Source organism: Mesitornis unicolor, unplaced genomic scaffold (genome assembly GCF_000695765.1).
Source record: "Mesitornis unicolor isolate BGI_N332 unplaced genomic scaffold, ASM69576v1 scaffold29107, whole genome shotgun sequence".
Lineage (NCBI taxonomy): Eukaryota > Metazoa > Chordata > Aves > Mesitornithiformes > Mesitornithidae > Mesitornis > Mesitornis unicolor.
Window position 1 is genome coordinate 15798 of NW_010198869.1, and position 15674 is coordinate 31471.

Genomic DNA, 15674 nt, shown 5'->3' on the forward strand with positions numbered 1-15674 from the left:
GATATGTTAACAGAAGTATAATGAGCACTCCTTAGTAAATAAAAATAAATAATAGCATCTAGTCTATCACATTAATACTGTGAAACATATATAAACTTTACATTAACTCAAACAACAGTGAAAAAGGATTGTACTGTATTTATCACCACAGACCCGTATTCTTTAGAGACTTTGGAAAGGTAAGTGTCACAGTCCTGTATAACAAATTCTAAAGTTAGCTGTCAGTATGGTTTAAAAAACACTCTTTACAATTGTTTTTTAAATGGCACATTTTCATTTGCCAATCCTAACTGGACCTATTAAAAGCTTAGGTACAAGTTCATTCTTTTTTAAAATTTTTCTTTAGTCTATGAAAAACATTTTCAAATGCAGCACAATAAAAAACATTCAAGAACAAGCGTCAGAAAATACATTTGCCCTTAGACACGCAGAGAATAGACTTTGTAAGACAGTTGAAAACCAGAATTTTGTCACTCTTCTTCTGAAAATAAAACTTTTGTAAATGCATCCAGAATGATCAAGGCTTCATAAATAGTCAAAAAACGCTTTGCTTGTCTTTGTATTAAAAGCTAATTCACAGCATTTTAGCCCATCAAACTTTAGTATGAATTAGGTCTTTCCAAATTCTTAAAAGCAATTCAATGAATATTCAACTGAATGAGGAGCGTTTGTGGGTTGGGTTCTTGGTTTGGTTTCCTTTTGTTTCGTTTTGTTTTGTTTTTTCCCCCTAAGCCCTGAGATCACAGCTCTTGATTTAATTCTAAAATATGGGTCTGGTTTATACCAAGCAGCTTAAGAGATTTTTTTTTTTTGGCAAACCACATTTGCAACACTAGCGGGGTTTGGTACGAGAATGCAGTTCGTAATCAAGTCTGAAATTCTGGACGGAAAGCTTTCTTGCCAATGGGAAAAGAAAGAAAGAAATTCAAGATGCATCACTCATTGCTGGCTGTCACTGGAGCTCGGGCAAGTGTTGGTCTAAGTGCAGCTGGTCTCGTGTGAATCCAACTCGGAATTTGTACTGAGGCGCTAAACATTAAAACATGTCAAGCAAAGTACATAGTGCGCAAGGTGTCCTGATGAACTTGAACTGCTTTAGCAAGTGCTTGATGATCTCTGCCATTACTCTGACCTGAAGTGTGGCTTCCTTCAGCACTGTAAGAGAAGGGAGGTTGGGGGGTGGAAGAGAAACCCTAATTAATCTGCCTCTCCTTGCATATAATGTGTTTGTGTAATTCATTTCATCTGAGCGAAAAGTTAACTACGCTTAAAACACCCCTGAAGTTCTGAAACATAAAAAAGCACAAAAGCAAACAGGCACATCTTCTGCTTTTCTCTTTTTCCACAATGTAATTCAGTGGTAAGAACCAAACTGACCCTCAAACTGCTGCCTGAGGACACTACCAACCCCAGAATTAACAAGCCCGCTTCCTTCCTGCCTCCTTGAGACCACATCTGCAATATTGTGTTCAGTTCTGGGCCCCTCAGTTCAAGAAGGACAGGGAATTGCTTGAAAGAGTCCAGCACAGAGACACAGAGATGATGGGGGCAGTGGAGCATCTCCCTTATGAGGAGCGGCTGAGGGAGCTGGGGCTCTTTAGCTTGGAGGAGAGGAGACTGAGGGGTGACCTCATTCATGGGGATCAATTTGGAAAGGGCGAGTGTCAGGAGGAAGGAGCCAGGCTCTGCTCTGTGATGTCCAATGACAGGACAAAGGGCAATGGGTGCAAGCTGGAGCATAGGAGGTTCAACCTCAATACGAGGAAAAACTTTACTGTGAGGGTGCCAGAGCCCTGGCCCAGGCTGCCCAGAGAGGTTGTGGAGTCTCCTTCTCTGCAGACATTCAAAACCCGCCTGGATGTGTTCCTGTGTGACCTGGTCTGGGTGATCCTGCTCTGGCAGGGGTTGGACTGGATGAGCTTTTGAGGTCCCTTCCAACTCCTGATATTCTGTGATTCTGTGTGATTCTTTCCAATTCTGCACTAATTCAAACCTACACCACTCACCTGTCGTGTTCTTTATCCACCAGATGGTACCTGGCTCTGAAGGCAACCAGGTGTGCGTAATACGCTGGCGCGGGGATGGAAACTGAGCGAGTGCAGCGTACATACGTATGACACAGCTGGTAGGTAAGGATCTGCAGCTCATCCGAAGAGAAACGATTGTCATCCCAGAGGACATGGTAGTGAGAAGGTCTGCTTGTTCCCTGAGGGCAGATCACACAGGACGTCAGCATTTCAAAGATCTCTGTAAATATCCATCTCTGCAGGTGAACTGCAATATAACCGGCTGCTTCCTCAAAAAATAAAGTCACATGTGAGCAACTCTACACACTTCAGCAAATTTTTCTTTTAAAAAGGAAGAAACAAACCTCCCTCCTTGCTTCCCATTTAACTAATCCCTTTGCATTTTTTGGATAGGATTGCATTTTCTAGAATTTCATCCCTGTTACTGAAATTAAATGGTCTTACTGAAATGCACTTTCATCTTTTGAAACTTCAATCTGACAAAAAGCCATCACATAAAGTAGCTTTAGGCAAAAGAGTAATAGCTCACAGCAATCTTACTTGTGCCTGTACTAAACACACTTTTTTAGACAATGTTGAGTGTTGAATTGCTTTATTGATGTTGATTAACAGTTTTCTGATTGGGAAAAAGAAATCACAAGAAAATTACAAAGGTGCTATCTAAACGTGTTAGCTGAAATGTGCATTCAGTTCCTAGGAAACAAGAGAATTTAATGCAAGAGGCAGCTCTAAAATAGACCAAATGCCTTGCTATCATTTAAAGCAGCGTGCAGAGAGAAGCACAATAAATTTACTGCATATCTATTTAGTTCCACTATTTCTTTCAGACTTTTAACGACAGAAGAGCACAGATGAAAAGCCGAAACACAGAGACAGGAGTTGTACTGTTTGTCTCTGAATACCAACAGCCAGCGTTGCCAGCCCACCCAAAGCGCTGTACCTGAATACCAGCGTGACTGCACAGGTAGAAGTCAAACTCGGAGGGATGGGTGATTTTTGTGTCCACTGTGGTACCAGCTGGAATGTTCCCACTCTTGCCAACCTGTGTGAGCAGAAAAAGCAAATGCAGTAAGGCACACACACAGTTTTTTGGTTTTAGCTGTATAGCAAATTAAAAAAAAAACAAACCACATGACAAATAATCTGTAAAAAGCAAAAAGTCAAGAAAGGAGCAAAACTGAAATTTTGTTCAACTGAGTATCTGGAGTGACTCTACTTCAGAGGAAAAGAGACAAGCTGCAACATCTTCTATGATGATACCGACAAAGATGAGCTACTCTGATTAATGTCAACAGAATCTCCTGCAACTGATTTGGTAAATTCTTTTCCCTTTCCCATTCCAGGACAGGTTATACCTCTGTACCTTTTCTTGGTTATACCTGAAAGAGGACAATCCATAGTTGTAAGACAAACCTCTCCTTCCCTCCAAACCACTTTACATCAAAGCAGAACTTAAAAATACTCTTTAAAACAATTTAACAACTATAATCATAGCACGTTATCAGTATAAAACCACCTTCATGTCAGGATTGAAAGTTAATAATTATTACTTTGAAGCCTAGTGGGCTTTATATGCTCATACAGAGAAGCCTGATAGTGTTTTTAATTTTCTTTTTCCTTCTATCTGTCAACAAAGACTTATCACTAGGATCAATCCAGTTACAGCAATGACTCCATCCCAGACTCACGGAGTTTCTTGTCCATGCAGAAAAGTGGAATGAAACATTTCTACGTGTACCTCACACAGATACAGTGACAACTATGGAACACTCATAAAGCAATTTGAGATGTTCAGTACTACAAATAATGTGTTCTAACACTTGACATGTCCAAACCAAACTCCACGTCTAAGGCACAGACACCTAAGATACCTTAAAGGTAGCATGAATGGAAAAGAAATTCTTCAAGTGTAGGGTTCACCTTATCTAACAATGTGAGTGTCTGCATCTCAGCTGTTAACCCAAGAGTCACTCTATAGCCAATGGACTATAGACCCTAACCCTAACCCAACCAGTGACCTCACCAGTGCTAAAATCACATGAAATGTGCCTTAAAGCGTGTTGGGAATACTAAACAGATCTCCTGAGGTAACTGTTCCGGATGGAGACATCTGCATTATAAAACCTGCACTACTCAGATCAATCTCAACCCTTCAGGATGTTGAGACAGCAAAAAATTTGAAAAGAAACCCGAAAAATTTTGTGAACTTAAAAAAGGATGGACGGACTTGTTGAAAGGCACATCCTGATGATGCTTCATAAAAGCTTCTTGCCAGTTAATTACATGGGACAGAAAATAAAGGGTTTGCTTTCCAGGCAGAAAGATCTCACTAACTATGTTGTGCTGTTCTTCAAACACATCTCTTACTGCTCAAATAAGCAGCAAGTCATAGGTAACCTGGCTGCCTGCTAGGTACTTGCCAGTCGCAATTGGAACGTACCCGCTCGTTTTTATCCGTGCAGAAGAGTCTGGTGTGGTGCCTCTTCTGCACAACTATAAACGTAATCCCAGGCTGGTAATCCTTTTCCAGTTTAATGCACGCTTCTCTGATGGCCAGCAATTCGTGATGGAGAACCTGAATCACAAACAAAGACGTGTGATAAATATGGCAGATAGAGATCTCACAGATTACTCTTATTTATCCTGGTTTTTTCTTGCATTGTCACTCAGAGACACCGAAGCACGCAGGAGCAAACCTTAATTTCTCCACTTAATGAGAACAAATTAGATCACCACTTTCCCGAGCCAGGCGAGAACTGGTTCTGTATTTGTTCAGCTCCAAGCACGAGGCTTGAACTAATAAGCTGTATGTCAAAAACTGTTTAACTGCCAAATACAAACGAACACTTAATTAGGCTGTTGTGTATTCAACAGCCTCATTATTTCTCATACTCGTACAAGGGATAAATTCCAGAACTGCTCAACTGCATGTTCTTTCCCAGCCTTGTGAGCTCTCATGCAGGACTACAGGCATCAACGAAAACAGAGAGGAGAACGTCCAATAAAACAAGACGCAATGATTTCTGATTTGGGTTCATTACAAATTAAAAATTCAGCAAAAAACAGTGATAAACGAAAAAAAAAGAAAATGTTCACACAGTGATTAGTTTTATTAATTCAAGGTTATTAAGTGACCTTTACTCCCTCCCCCTCGGATTTTGAGAAGCTGGCTAAATTCGGTATATTTTAATTTAGGTATTAAAATACTGGAAAGCAAAGCATAGGTAAGTATCTTTAAGAGGAGGAAAATTGGCTTACACTTAGTTTTTCTTTACTGTCCAAGTTCTATGGGATACAGTTGAACTGACCTATCTTGAATGGGTCACAGATGTTGAACACAGAGTGCTAGAACTGTATCATTTACCATGGGAAGTAATTTAAAAGGGAAAAGTATTTGTAAAAGCTCATTAAATATACGAAAACACTTTCCCCGCTTTGCTTGATTAGAATCCAAACAGAATTGCTGAGGAAAGACTTGTTGAGGGGATCATAATTTTCCTAACTCCAACTACACAAACCTACATCACTACCAGGAAACCACACAACCAAAATCTCAAAAAGAAGGATGTAACCTGTTGAAACTGCCCCTCAGAAACGCCGTCTCTGTAGAAGATTATTCGAGTCGGTTTAAATCTGGTCGATTTGTAGAACTGAATGAGCAACTCCCTGACCATGGCAGCCAAATCTTGGATGATTTCTTGGCGGTGCTGCTGGACCCGAACAGTGGCGCAGTAGCGATTGGGGTGAGCATCCATGCTTCCTACAACCTGTTGAAATAAATGCTTAGCATAAAATCAAATTTAAAAGCACTTTAATAGAAGTACTTCATGAAAATAAGTGCACTAACTTTGATATTTTTAGTATCTTGCAAACTAAGGGGTTGACCAAGCAAAGATAGAGCCAAAAACCAGTGTGCTCAGAAAGAGCTTTAAGTCTACCTGTGGTAACACAATCTGTCTAAACCTAAAACTTATTTTAAATCTAAAAGATTGATTTCCTGTCTGCACCTACATGCAGTTAAAAATGCAAATATGATTCTGAGCACTGATACTGTGACACCATTGATTTTGCTCAGAGTGCAAGGTAGGAACTCCTGAAGACAAAGTGCTTTTCTAGGACACTGTGGATGGATCCGTAACACTGAAATGGTGAGGCACCACAGAGATGTCCACACACCCTGCTCGCCAAGGAATGGGAATTTTCTGTTTATGAAACCTCAAAATTCACACATTTTAAAAGTAGTGTGGGGCTTAAAAAGAAACAAATTCAAATTCCATATGGCAAAAATCACAGCTAAGCACATCTCCACCTGCTTTTCCCTGGACACGCACGTATAATGTTTTAAAACAAGTATTTGTTTGTTTAGCACCAGAGCTAAGCCTAAGATGAATCCCACACATACTGACACTGAATATCTTCATTTTTACAGATGTTTCACATAATGCAAGTCAAACACCTTCTCTTACATTTAAAGAGCCCATTTTTCAGAGATTACAATCTCTGTTGTCAGGAAGCCTGAACCCCCAAAATTCACCACTGAGCCAGCCTGGCTCCCCAGCAGCAAGGGAGAAATTCTTCACATTTTTAACTGCTGAACAAGCAGATTTAAACATGCACCGGCTTATCACAGGTTGCAGATAAATATCAGCGAGGAGAAAACCTCCCGTGTGTACTCGCATCTCAGGCATTTTACAAGCCAAACACATACATTTCAGTAATTAGCATCAGCTCCCTTAGATTCCTGCCATAAAAGTAATTTATAATCCTGTGATTAGGTAAGTTGGTGGAAATGGACCACAAGAGAGCTGAAAGGAATCAAATGCATTAGAGCATAGCGGGAGAGGCGCAGGGGTCAGAGCGTTGCCCATGTACTCACTGCAGCGATGGACGGCTTCTTGCCGTCTCCGGCTGGCGGATGGGTTACATCTGCACCCAGGAATATCACGGGCTGCTGGAACACTGGTGGTCTGATAAAGAGAAAGCAAATTTGGAAAAGCAGCACGGCTTACACTTGATAAAGCACATTATAACTCAAGGAAACAGTGCTTTTGCAGTGAATCAGTCAACAATTTGTACTTGATCAGAGCTGGTCACTTGTACTGTGAGAGTAATTAGAAATCCTCATTAGGGTTCTCATACTAAATACTTAGGCCTATTTTCAAAGCGTAGCCAATTGTTACTTTTCATTAAAAATGAGTGGAAAAAAAATCAATTTATTTTTAAACTTGGAGAATTGCAGCCTTTATTAATCAGACTGTAGAAAAAGTTATTAATTAGACTGTAGAAAAGAATAAAAGAAAGCTCTCAGATTCCTTAGCATCAAAGAGCATCGCAGAAAATTAATGGACTGTGTACATACACAGATGTTACAGTTTCCATGGAACAGAATCATTAAGGCTGGAAGAGACGTTTAAGATCATTGAGTCCAACCATCAACCCAACCCCACCATGCCCACTAAGCCATGTCCTTTTGTTTCTGTACAAAAAATCCTGGTATTATCACAGGTATTATTTTAAAAGTAGATTTTTTTCAACTATGCTTCAAAGTTTTAATAAAATCTTTAAGATATTAATCCCCTGCATCAAGAGCAGAACACCGAAACACTACACTTGAAGATTTAAGCTTCAATTCTATTATTTATTATAACAATTTTAATCAGATCTTAGTCCACTGGAACTTTTCGTGTGTGTTTCAGTGTGTGTTATGGTTACGTAGATAAATTCTGCAGTTTGCAGACCTTCTCTAAAATGGAATTTGAAGGTAATTATAATAATGTATCTTGTAATACAACTATACAAATAAAAAGCTGTTCAATTCCCATTCCCTCAACCAACAGAAAATAATAATTAAAGAGTTCTGTTTTAAAAGCCCCAAACCTCTACTTTTATAGAACATGTAGATGTTGTGTAGTTATGCCTCTGTCTTTTTCCCTTTATCTAACTCCATTTTCATGAATGGTTTATAATGAGAATCCCACTTTGTGGCCACATTGGTGCTGTCAGCACCTGTCATTTAACGGAGACCTTACGTTCATGAATCTAGTATAAAACTACTTTTATGGGGTGTGTGTTTGTTTCCACAGCAGTATCTTTAACTCCTTTTTGGAACGAAAATACAAACCAAAAACACGTCCATTAAAAAAATCCACCTTTTTGCCTTTTTGAAACACATGCTCTGTAGCACAAGGATTTTCAGGTGCTTTAACAGGAGTCTCCAAGCAGCACATTATGCAGGCTGAGGATATTTAGTTCAATAAACAGAATTTAACACGATCCATAAACCACGTATCCCTTCTGCTAAGGTGTTTTTTCCCTCCCTGTGTACTTGTTGCTGGATTATTTTCAGACCAGCCTAAATACGTGCAAATGAAAATTTGCTTATCTGTGCAAAACAGAGCAGTGACTTCTCTGAAACAGGCTCCCAAGAACTATGCAGGTGGTTTTTCTCCTGAGCTCCCTCTACAACTCAAAATGCAATGATTGTAAAAATGCCATCTTTTTACTGATGTAGAAACCCAGCTGTTCATTTTGATTAAAGTCATTTTATGTATCTTTATACCAGCCTTCTCTGTCCTGCACAGGGAAGACAAAACAAGCTGGATTTTGTCCATTCTTCCAATATCTTGTCACTGATTTTTTTCAGTGAAACTGATGAAAAGTTCCAATTTAAGAACATTTTTTTTTTTAAGATTATACACAATCCAAATTTAGCCTCTAACAGCACAGGCCCTCCTATTTTACAAAGGAGACATTTATTTATTTCACTCCCACTCGACTACACACAGGACTTCAGTAACACGTCAGATACAAAATTAAATAGGACCAAAGCAACTGCACAGATTATAGCCATAGTACAATTAAAACTTAAAGGTAATACTGATAAGAAATTGCAAGGAAAACTGGACCTGGAAACCAATTAAAGAGTTTTCTGCTCCCAGCTTTTCCTTTTTTAAATGTCTACCTAAGTTAAGACATGCAGCAAAATGAAATCTTAACCACAATTATATTATAAAGGCACTAATATTCAAGATGCTTTCTATCTGTTTCTGAAAACTCAAGGCAAATAAAATATTATCGATTTTTCCTTCAAATGGAAGTTGTATACTTCAATGGTCAGATTGCAATAACAATATATTTTTTAATAAATTAGCTCAATATGACGCACGTCCTCTTTACATTACAATACCCCACTCCTCTCTGAAAGATGGCTTACCTTCCCTGGGGCAGCAAAATATTATTTACGCCTCCTAGTTTGACATTTATTTTCAAGCAAAGGTTGGACAGAGTTTGCGGTGTTGTTCTTTGCACATTTTTCATCTGAACGCACTGCGTAGCCATGCCCAGCACCGTGTCGCCAACGCGCTTCACCTCCGCTGCAAAACGAAGGAGAACCCAAAAAATAATTGCATATTGCACATCAAAACAAATAGGAGACGTTAATTCAGTGACACTGGCACTGCTGGCTTATTTTAACTAGGATTTTTTTTACTTATTCTAATTGCAATTTTAAAATTGCAATGTTTTATCATCAACATAGAAGAACCTCTGGCTTATGAAGTCGGTCATGTGGATAATGTTAGGATGACGAGCACTTGTTTCATTATTAAACACTGGACTAGTTACACAAACTTAGTAATAATTATAATTCATCATATAATAATGAATATAATGAGTTCTATTCAGCCAACCTGTTTATCAGTTCATCACTGTAAGTTTATCAGTTCATAAGCCAGTGGACAGTTTAGCAAAGGATGGCCAAAAAAACTCCAAAAAACTCATTAAGGCCAGCACTATTCAAAAGGTTAAAACAAATCCTATTGTAAAAAACAAAATTAAGACTTAAAGCCTTTAAGAGAGCCACTCTCATGCTCAGGAAAAGAAGAAATTTAGGTGCCAAGACAGGCTTAGAGAAGACGCAACCCCCCTTTGGCAACAGGGTGAGAGGAGGAGAAAAGACAAGACTGTGGGTATAGGAAGTGCAAGGAGAAAATGAAGGGAGATGATTAGAGGGGGCAGAAAGAACTATAATTAAAGATAATGACAAGGAAAGCAGAGGAGAGCGGTACCACATCCTCTCAGTGGTTAAGTAGAGGAAAGAGTCCCTTTTTAATGCCAAGCAGGAAAAGCAAAACTGTCATTTTGCGCTGAATTTCTATTGAACAAACTGGAGACGAGCAACTTCCTTTGCAAGGCTGAATTCAAGGGGGGAAAAGAAGTACTAATTTGTTAAGACTCCTTTTTTTAATCTCTCTTTTTATCTTATAGGAGATAATCTGGGGGGAAAAAAGCTAGGAAATTATTTTCTGTTGTATTAAATTGGCGAGGGATGGGATAAAACAAATCTGCAGCTGCTTGGTAAAGCTGAGCCATGGGAGAAGAGAAAGTCCATGAAGCTGTGGAACAAAAACAGTGGATGGTGCTGCAATTAGGCAAGGTGAGTGAAAAAAGAAAGGTGGCAGGATAGGAAAAGGAGCAGGCTTGCCTATAGGAAGAGCTGGTTAAAACCAAAATGCAAGGTTTATCTCACGCATATTAAAACCCATTGTCAATAGGTCAACTATTGACCTAACTGTCAATCTGTTTCCAAAAAACAGCTTAAGTTGCTGAATCTTCATCTTCCATGAATATGTGTCCTTGTAACCCAACAGCTGAAAAACTAAAAGAACAGGAAAAAAAATTGATTGGCAGACATTTTCTCCTTCACTCAACTTTTTTCACAAAAGGGTAACGACGTAAGTCAGCAAAGATGTCCCAGAATCTACACGGTTCTTGAGTTCATTACTTCCTCAATCACTTGGAAGTTTTAGCACACAGATTACAGAAAAACAACTAATTTATAACCCCTGTAATTAATTTCTATTCCCTAAATGGAATTTATATCGTTAAATTAGAATTCAACTTCTCTCATTCAGATCCTTTACAAAAAATACCCGAAACTGTGACTGAAACAGGTTCAGGATGTGCAGTTACTGACCATAGACTGGTGTTTTCCCTGGCAGAATCACCACGACCAGCTGCAGCCCAGTGTAGGTGTTCTTGAGGTGTCTGAACATGGGCTCCACGCTGTCGGCTCCCTGCGCGTATTTACAGAAGCACGGCTGCCCCCAAACTGCATCTCTGGAAATCTTCCTCAGCTGTTCTGTGAAGGACCTGAGGGATGGAAAGAAACCACATTAAATTCCCAGGCAGCAACATCCATCTTGATTTTTGTTCTGATTTTTAAGGGAGGAATCCTGTTAAACTTGCAGAGTTGCACTGTCCCAAACCTTGGCAATTTACGCAATGATAGGGAGAGATGAGGAAATTGTAAAAATAATACCATTACTAAAAACTTCACTTTTAAAGCAAATTCCACCTTATTTGATCTTTCTATGGGACATTCAGTATAAGCTACTTCTTGCAAAAACACTGCAAGGATGATATTTTGGATAGGCTGTTGTGTCTATCACTACAGAAATGTCTGGAGTTCCTTCTTTTTCCTGGTGAGGAAAACAACCAACAGAAGTGACCAACAACTGTGCGTCGGCAAATCGATCTGACATCAGTAACAACACAAGAAATTGTCCACTGCTAGATGAGGTACTGGAAAGCAGCCCTGAGGAAAAGGACTTGGGGATACTGGTGGATGAGAAGATGGACACGAGCCACCAATGTGCATCTGCAGCCCAAAGCCAATTGCATCCTGGGCTGCATCACAACAAGTGTGGCCAGCAGGGCCAGGGAGGTGATTCTGCCCCTCTGCTCTGCGCTGCTCAGACCTCACCTGCAGTGCTGTGTCCAGCTTTGGAGTCCCCAGCACTAAAAATACACTGAAGTGCTGGAGCAGGTCCAGAGGAAGCCACAAAGATGATCAAAGGGCTGGACCACCTCTCCTAAAAAGCCAGGCTGAGAGAGCTGGGGTTGTTCAGCCTGAAGAAGAAAAGGCTCCAGTGGGACCTTAAAGCGACCTTCCAGGACCTGAAAGGTGCCTATAAGAAATCTGGGGAAGAGCTGTTCACTAGGGCATGCAGCAATAGGACAAGGGGTAATGGTTTTAAACTAAAAAAGGGTACATTTAGGTTGGATATTAGGAAAAGTTCTTCACCGTGAGGGTGGTAGATCACTGGCACAGGTTCCCCAGAGAGGTGGTGGAGGCCCCATCCCTGGAGATATTCAAAGCCAGTTTGGATGGGGCTCTGAGCAACCTGATCTGGTGACATTGTCCCTGCTCACTGCAGGGGTTGGACTGGATGAGCTTTAAAGGTCCCTTCCAACCCAATACATTCCATGATTCTGTGATACCGGAGAAAAGGTGTATCCTGGAGGTGAAGAGAAACCTTCTCCAAGGATGGTGTTAAAATAAGTCACCCTTTGATGGTGCTTGTCAAGACGCCTGAAAGTACTTCAGTGTAGGACTCTGCCAGTCTGGAAAGCATCTTCAAAGTTACGGCTCCTCCAGGCTGGATGCCCACATCAGTGGTGCATGAATTGGTCTTTAAGCCCCATTCCCACAAAAACAGGCAAGATGAGCAAGTAGTGAGGTGTCACAGCAGAGTACTTGGTGCCGATGAACCAACATCCTACATGTGTTTCCGGGATTTTTCTTCAGCGTGACCGTAGTTTGGTGCAGTGGGTTAAAGGTTTAGGTTGGATATGAGGAGGAATTTCTTTACTGAAAGGGTTGTCAAGCACTGGAAGAGGCTGCCCAGAGAGGTGGTGGAGTCACCATCCCTGGAGGTGTTTAAAAAACAAGGAGATGTGGTGCTTAGGGACAAGGTCTAGTGGTGGACTTAGGGCTGGATCAATGGTTGGACTTGATGTTCTTAAAGGTCTCTTCCAACTAAAACCATTCTATGAAGCACATCCTCTAGTCCAGTTTTACCCAAAAGAAATCCACACTGTACACTGAGACTGCTCCTTGATGCAGAGCATGGCATGGTCACTAGTAACTACCAGGAGCACTAATTCAAACATGCACTCCTGATCCAAACTAAACACTCTTGTGCAGACACACCCAGAGATGTCCTCCTTTGGCGCATGGCTTCATGACCAGCACAATCCCAGATAGCAGTGCTTACCTTTGCCAGTTTACCTCTTTTATCATTTTGGATAACTAAAAAGTTGCTCTAAGAGGGTGCCAGATAACACAGTCTCACCCACTGAGGGGGTGTGAAGATTCAGATTCTTCCAAACCCACTGTGAACTTTCATGAATCTCAACAGTTTGTGAGCTTCAGCCTCGCTGCTTGTGGCTCCTTGTGGAAAACAGGCGCATGAAGAGTTTTCCCTGGCAAATGAGGTGCTCACAACTATAAGCAGGAAGAGTCAGTGGAAGGACGTGCAAGTCTAAAATGGCCTGGGTTTGGAGTCTTTAGAAAGCCATCTTCTCTCCCTGTTCCTGACAGGCAAAGCAGGATGATTTTGAAGACTTTTAGGGATTTTGAAGGTGTTTACTCCCACGGACCTACACCAGCCAAGCCCCAGCTTGCTCAACAAGAGGCAACAAGATGCAACTGGATGCAGTCATACTCCTACTATGAAGGAATGTCCTTTCACAGTAAGGACAAACTCCATCAAAGGCATCAAATAAATTTAATTTTGGCTCATTATGTTGAAGACTTCTCTCAAAACTAAGTTCTCCTACGCAGCACTTCCACTAGAAGCAACAGTATGGGAGGAAAAATCCTCTGCCATGTACCTGGTGAGAACAAGTCCCCAGCCTTACATAACCGGAAGAGAAGTAAAGGTAAGATTTCCGCTGTTCGCTCAACACTTGTTAGGGAAAAATTCCCAAGCTGTTTGGCAAATCATCTAAAGGAACGCTGTTATGGCAATGGTGTTGCTAGGAATAAGCACTGTCTTCTGTGCACCTTACAAAGAGCAGCTGAGTCACCTCTAAGAGCCGCTCTTGCCTGTGCATGAAGGGAAAGCAACCGCAAAAGAAGGAATTAAACACTCCGTCTGCACCAGCATTCACATTTTCCCTGATCTAAGAACGGTGGATGTCACTTTTAATAATAATCTTTCAACAATCGTGTTCCATCCAAAGAGAAAGAAACCAAATTTCAAAGTTTTATTCAAATGCTCAAAGCCAATAAAACAAAAATAAGCCTTACTCATTGTGCAAAACAGCAGCTTGCAAATTACAGGAGCTCTAGAGGGCAGAAAGTTTTAGACAAAAGTTGGATTGCTTTTAAAAGTTTTCCTTTGAATTAAGTTCTGCACGAATAAATCTATTTCAGATAACCAGGAAAGGAACCTAAGATGACGTACATGTGTTAGCTTTCACCTTGACAAATACCTAGTGATAAATAATTTATCTCAATAGATACTCTAAATAAATAAGTGAAATTATGATATTTCTATGCATAATAAATAATAAAATCACCAGCTTACGAAACACACTTACTTCAGATGAACTTCAGTGCATTGGCGCTGGGGAGCAAAGCACGCAATGGCCCAAACCTTTATTTCAATTCCAGTGTGAAACTGTTTATTCCTCATGTCCCAGACTCCTTGAACTGGGGTAGCAATTGCTTTATTCTGGAAGTGGAAGGGAAAAAGCCACAAAACCAATGCAGTAATGAAAAACTGATTCATGCTAACAAATACCAGTTATGCTGCTGCTTTCCTGCAAATAGCAGTTGTTTATATTCTCAGGTCTTTCTCTCCACCGTTCCAACATTTATCCTGTTTTATTATAAAAGATCAAGAGAGTTTGCTAGCCTGGTGAAAAATAAAGCCCGTAATGCTCATTTTTATTGTTGATGGTTTCCTTTGGTTACATAAAGCAGCAGCAGCACCAGTTACACAGGGATATGAAGTCAGATTCATGGTACAAAGTGTTAACAAGAACATACATTTCTACCACAACTTTAAAACTGCTCAGTGAACTTTCCAAGAGCGACTTAATTTATTATCAATGTTACACATTATCATCAATTTTACACATCGCTAAGTAAAGGCAAATGGTGCAGTGTTATTCATGTAGCTCTAGAAAAACCACGAGCAACCTGACAAAAGATGATCAGTTACTAAAGTTTGACCTGTGCAACACTATTTTTCTCCCATTAAGCAGTCATTACTGTGATGGATTATCCAGACGACAAAGGATATAAGAAGATGACTGCAGTAATTCTGTTACCTTAATAGAAGTATTAGGATCCAGTAGACATTTTAGACAAGTTACCACGATGTCTGTGTTCTCATTTATCGGGAAGAGCTACAACTTAGGGGAATTTTTCAGGACACACACAAGATTTGGTAATTGATTTTGCATATTGTGTCTGCTGAAGGCAGAACTTCCCCTACTCTGAATTTCAATCACTCATTTGCCATCAAACTCTTGTTCCCCTGGTTCATGCGGGCATTCTCTCTAACCAGGATCAGGCAGAGAAAACTGGGTTATCCTAACTTGTTGGTGATGGAGGATTTGAGTTAATCTGCCCAATTTTGCCTGACAAGACACAAGATCTTCTCCCATTGTGGATTTATGGAGGTAACAGCCTGATTCGTGCACAGGGACAGAACTGTCTTCAGTTGGCAATGCATGATCTGGAAGAGGTTCAGCTGAAGCCTCCACAAATTCAGTTATCCAAGCTATCAAGGCTTTCATCTTGCATAAATACAGTATACTATACATATATATATATATTTATTTATACATATA

General features: G+C 40.3%; 1 protein-coding gene across 1 annotated transcript; it reads right to left on the bottom strand.

Annotated features, from left to right (window-relative positions):
* Window positions 1-771: 771 nt before the first annotated feature.
* On the bottom strand, window positions 772-14548 carry LOC104534249 (protein argonaute-2; the record flags this gene model as incomplete). Its single annotated transcript, XM_010189290.1, has 9 exons — window positions 772-1155; window positions 2007-2206; window positions 2968-3069; window positions 4468-4602; window positions 5600-5794; window positions 6904-6994; window positions 9241-9400; window positions 11002-11177; window positions 14415-14548. Coding segments are annotated over 9 exons (1302 nt in total), but the record flags the coding sequence as incomplete, so codon positions are not given.
* Between the last annotated feature and the right edge of the window lie 1126 nt (window positions 14549-15674).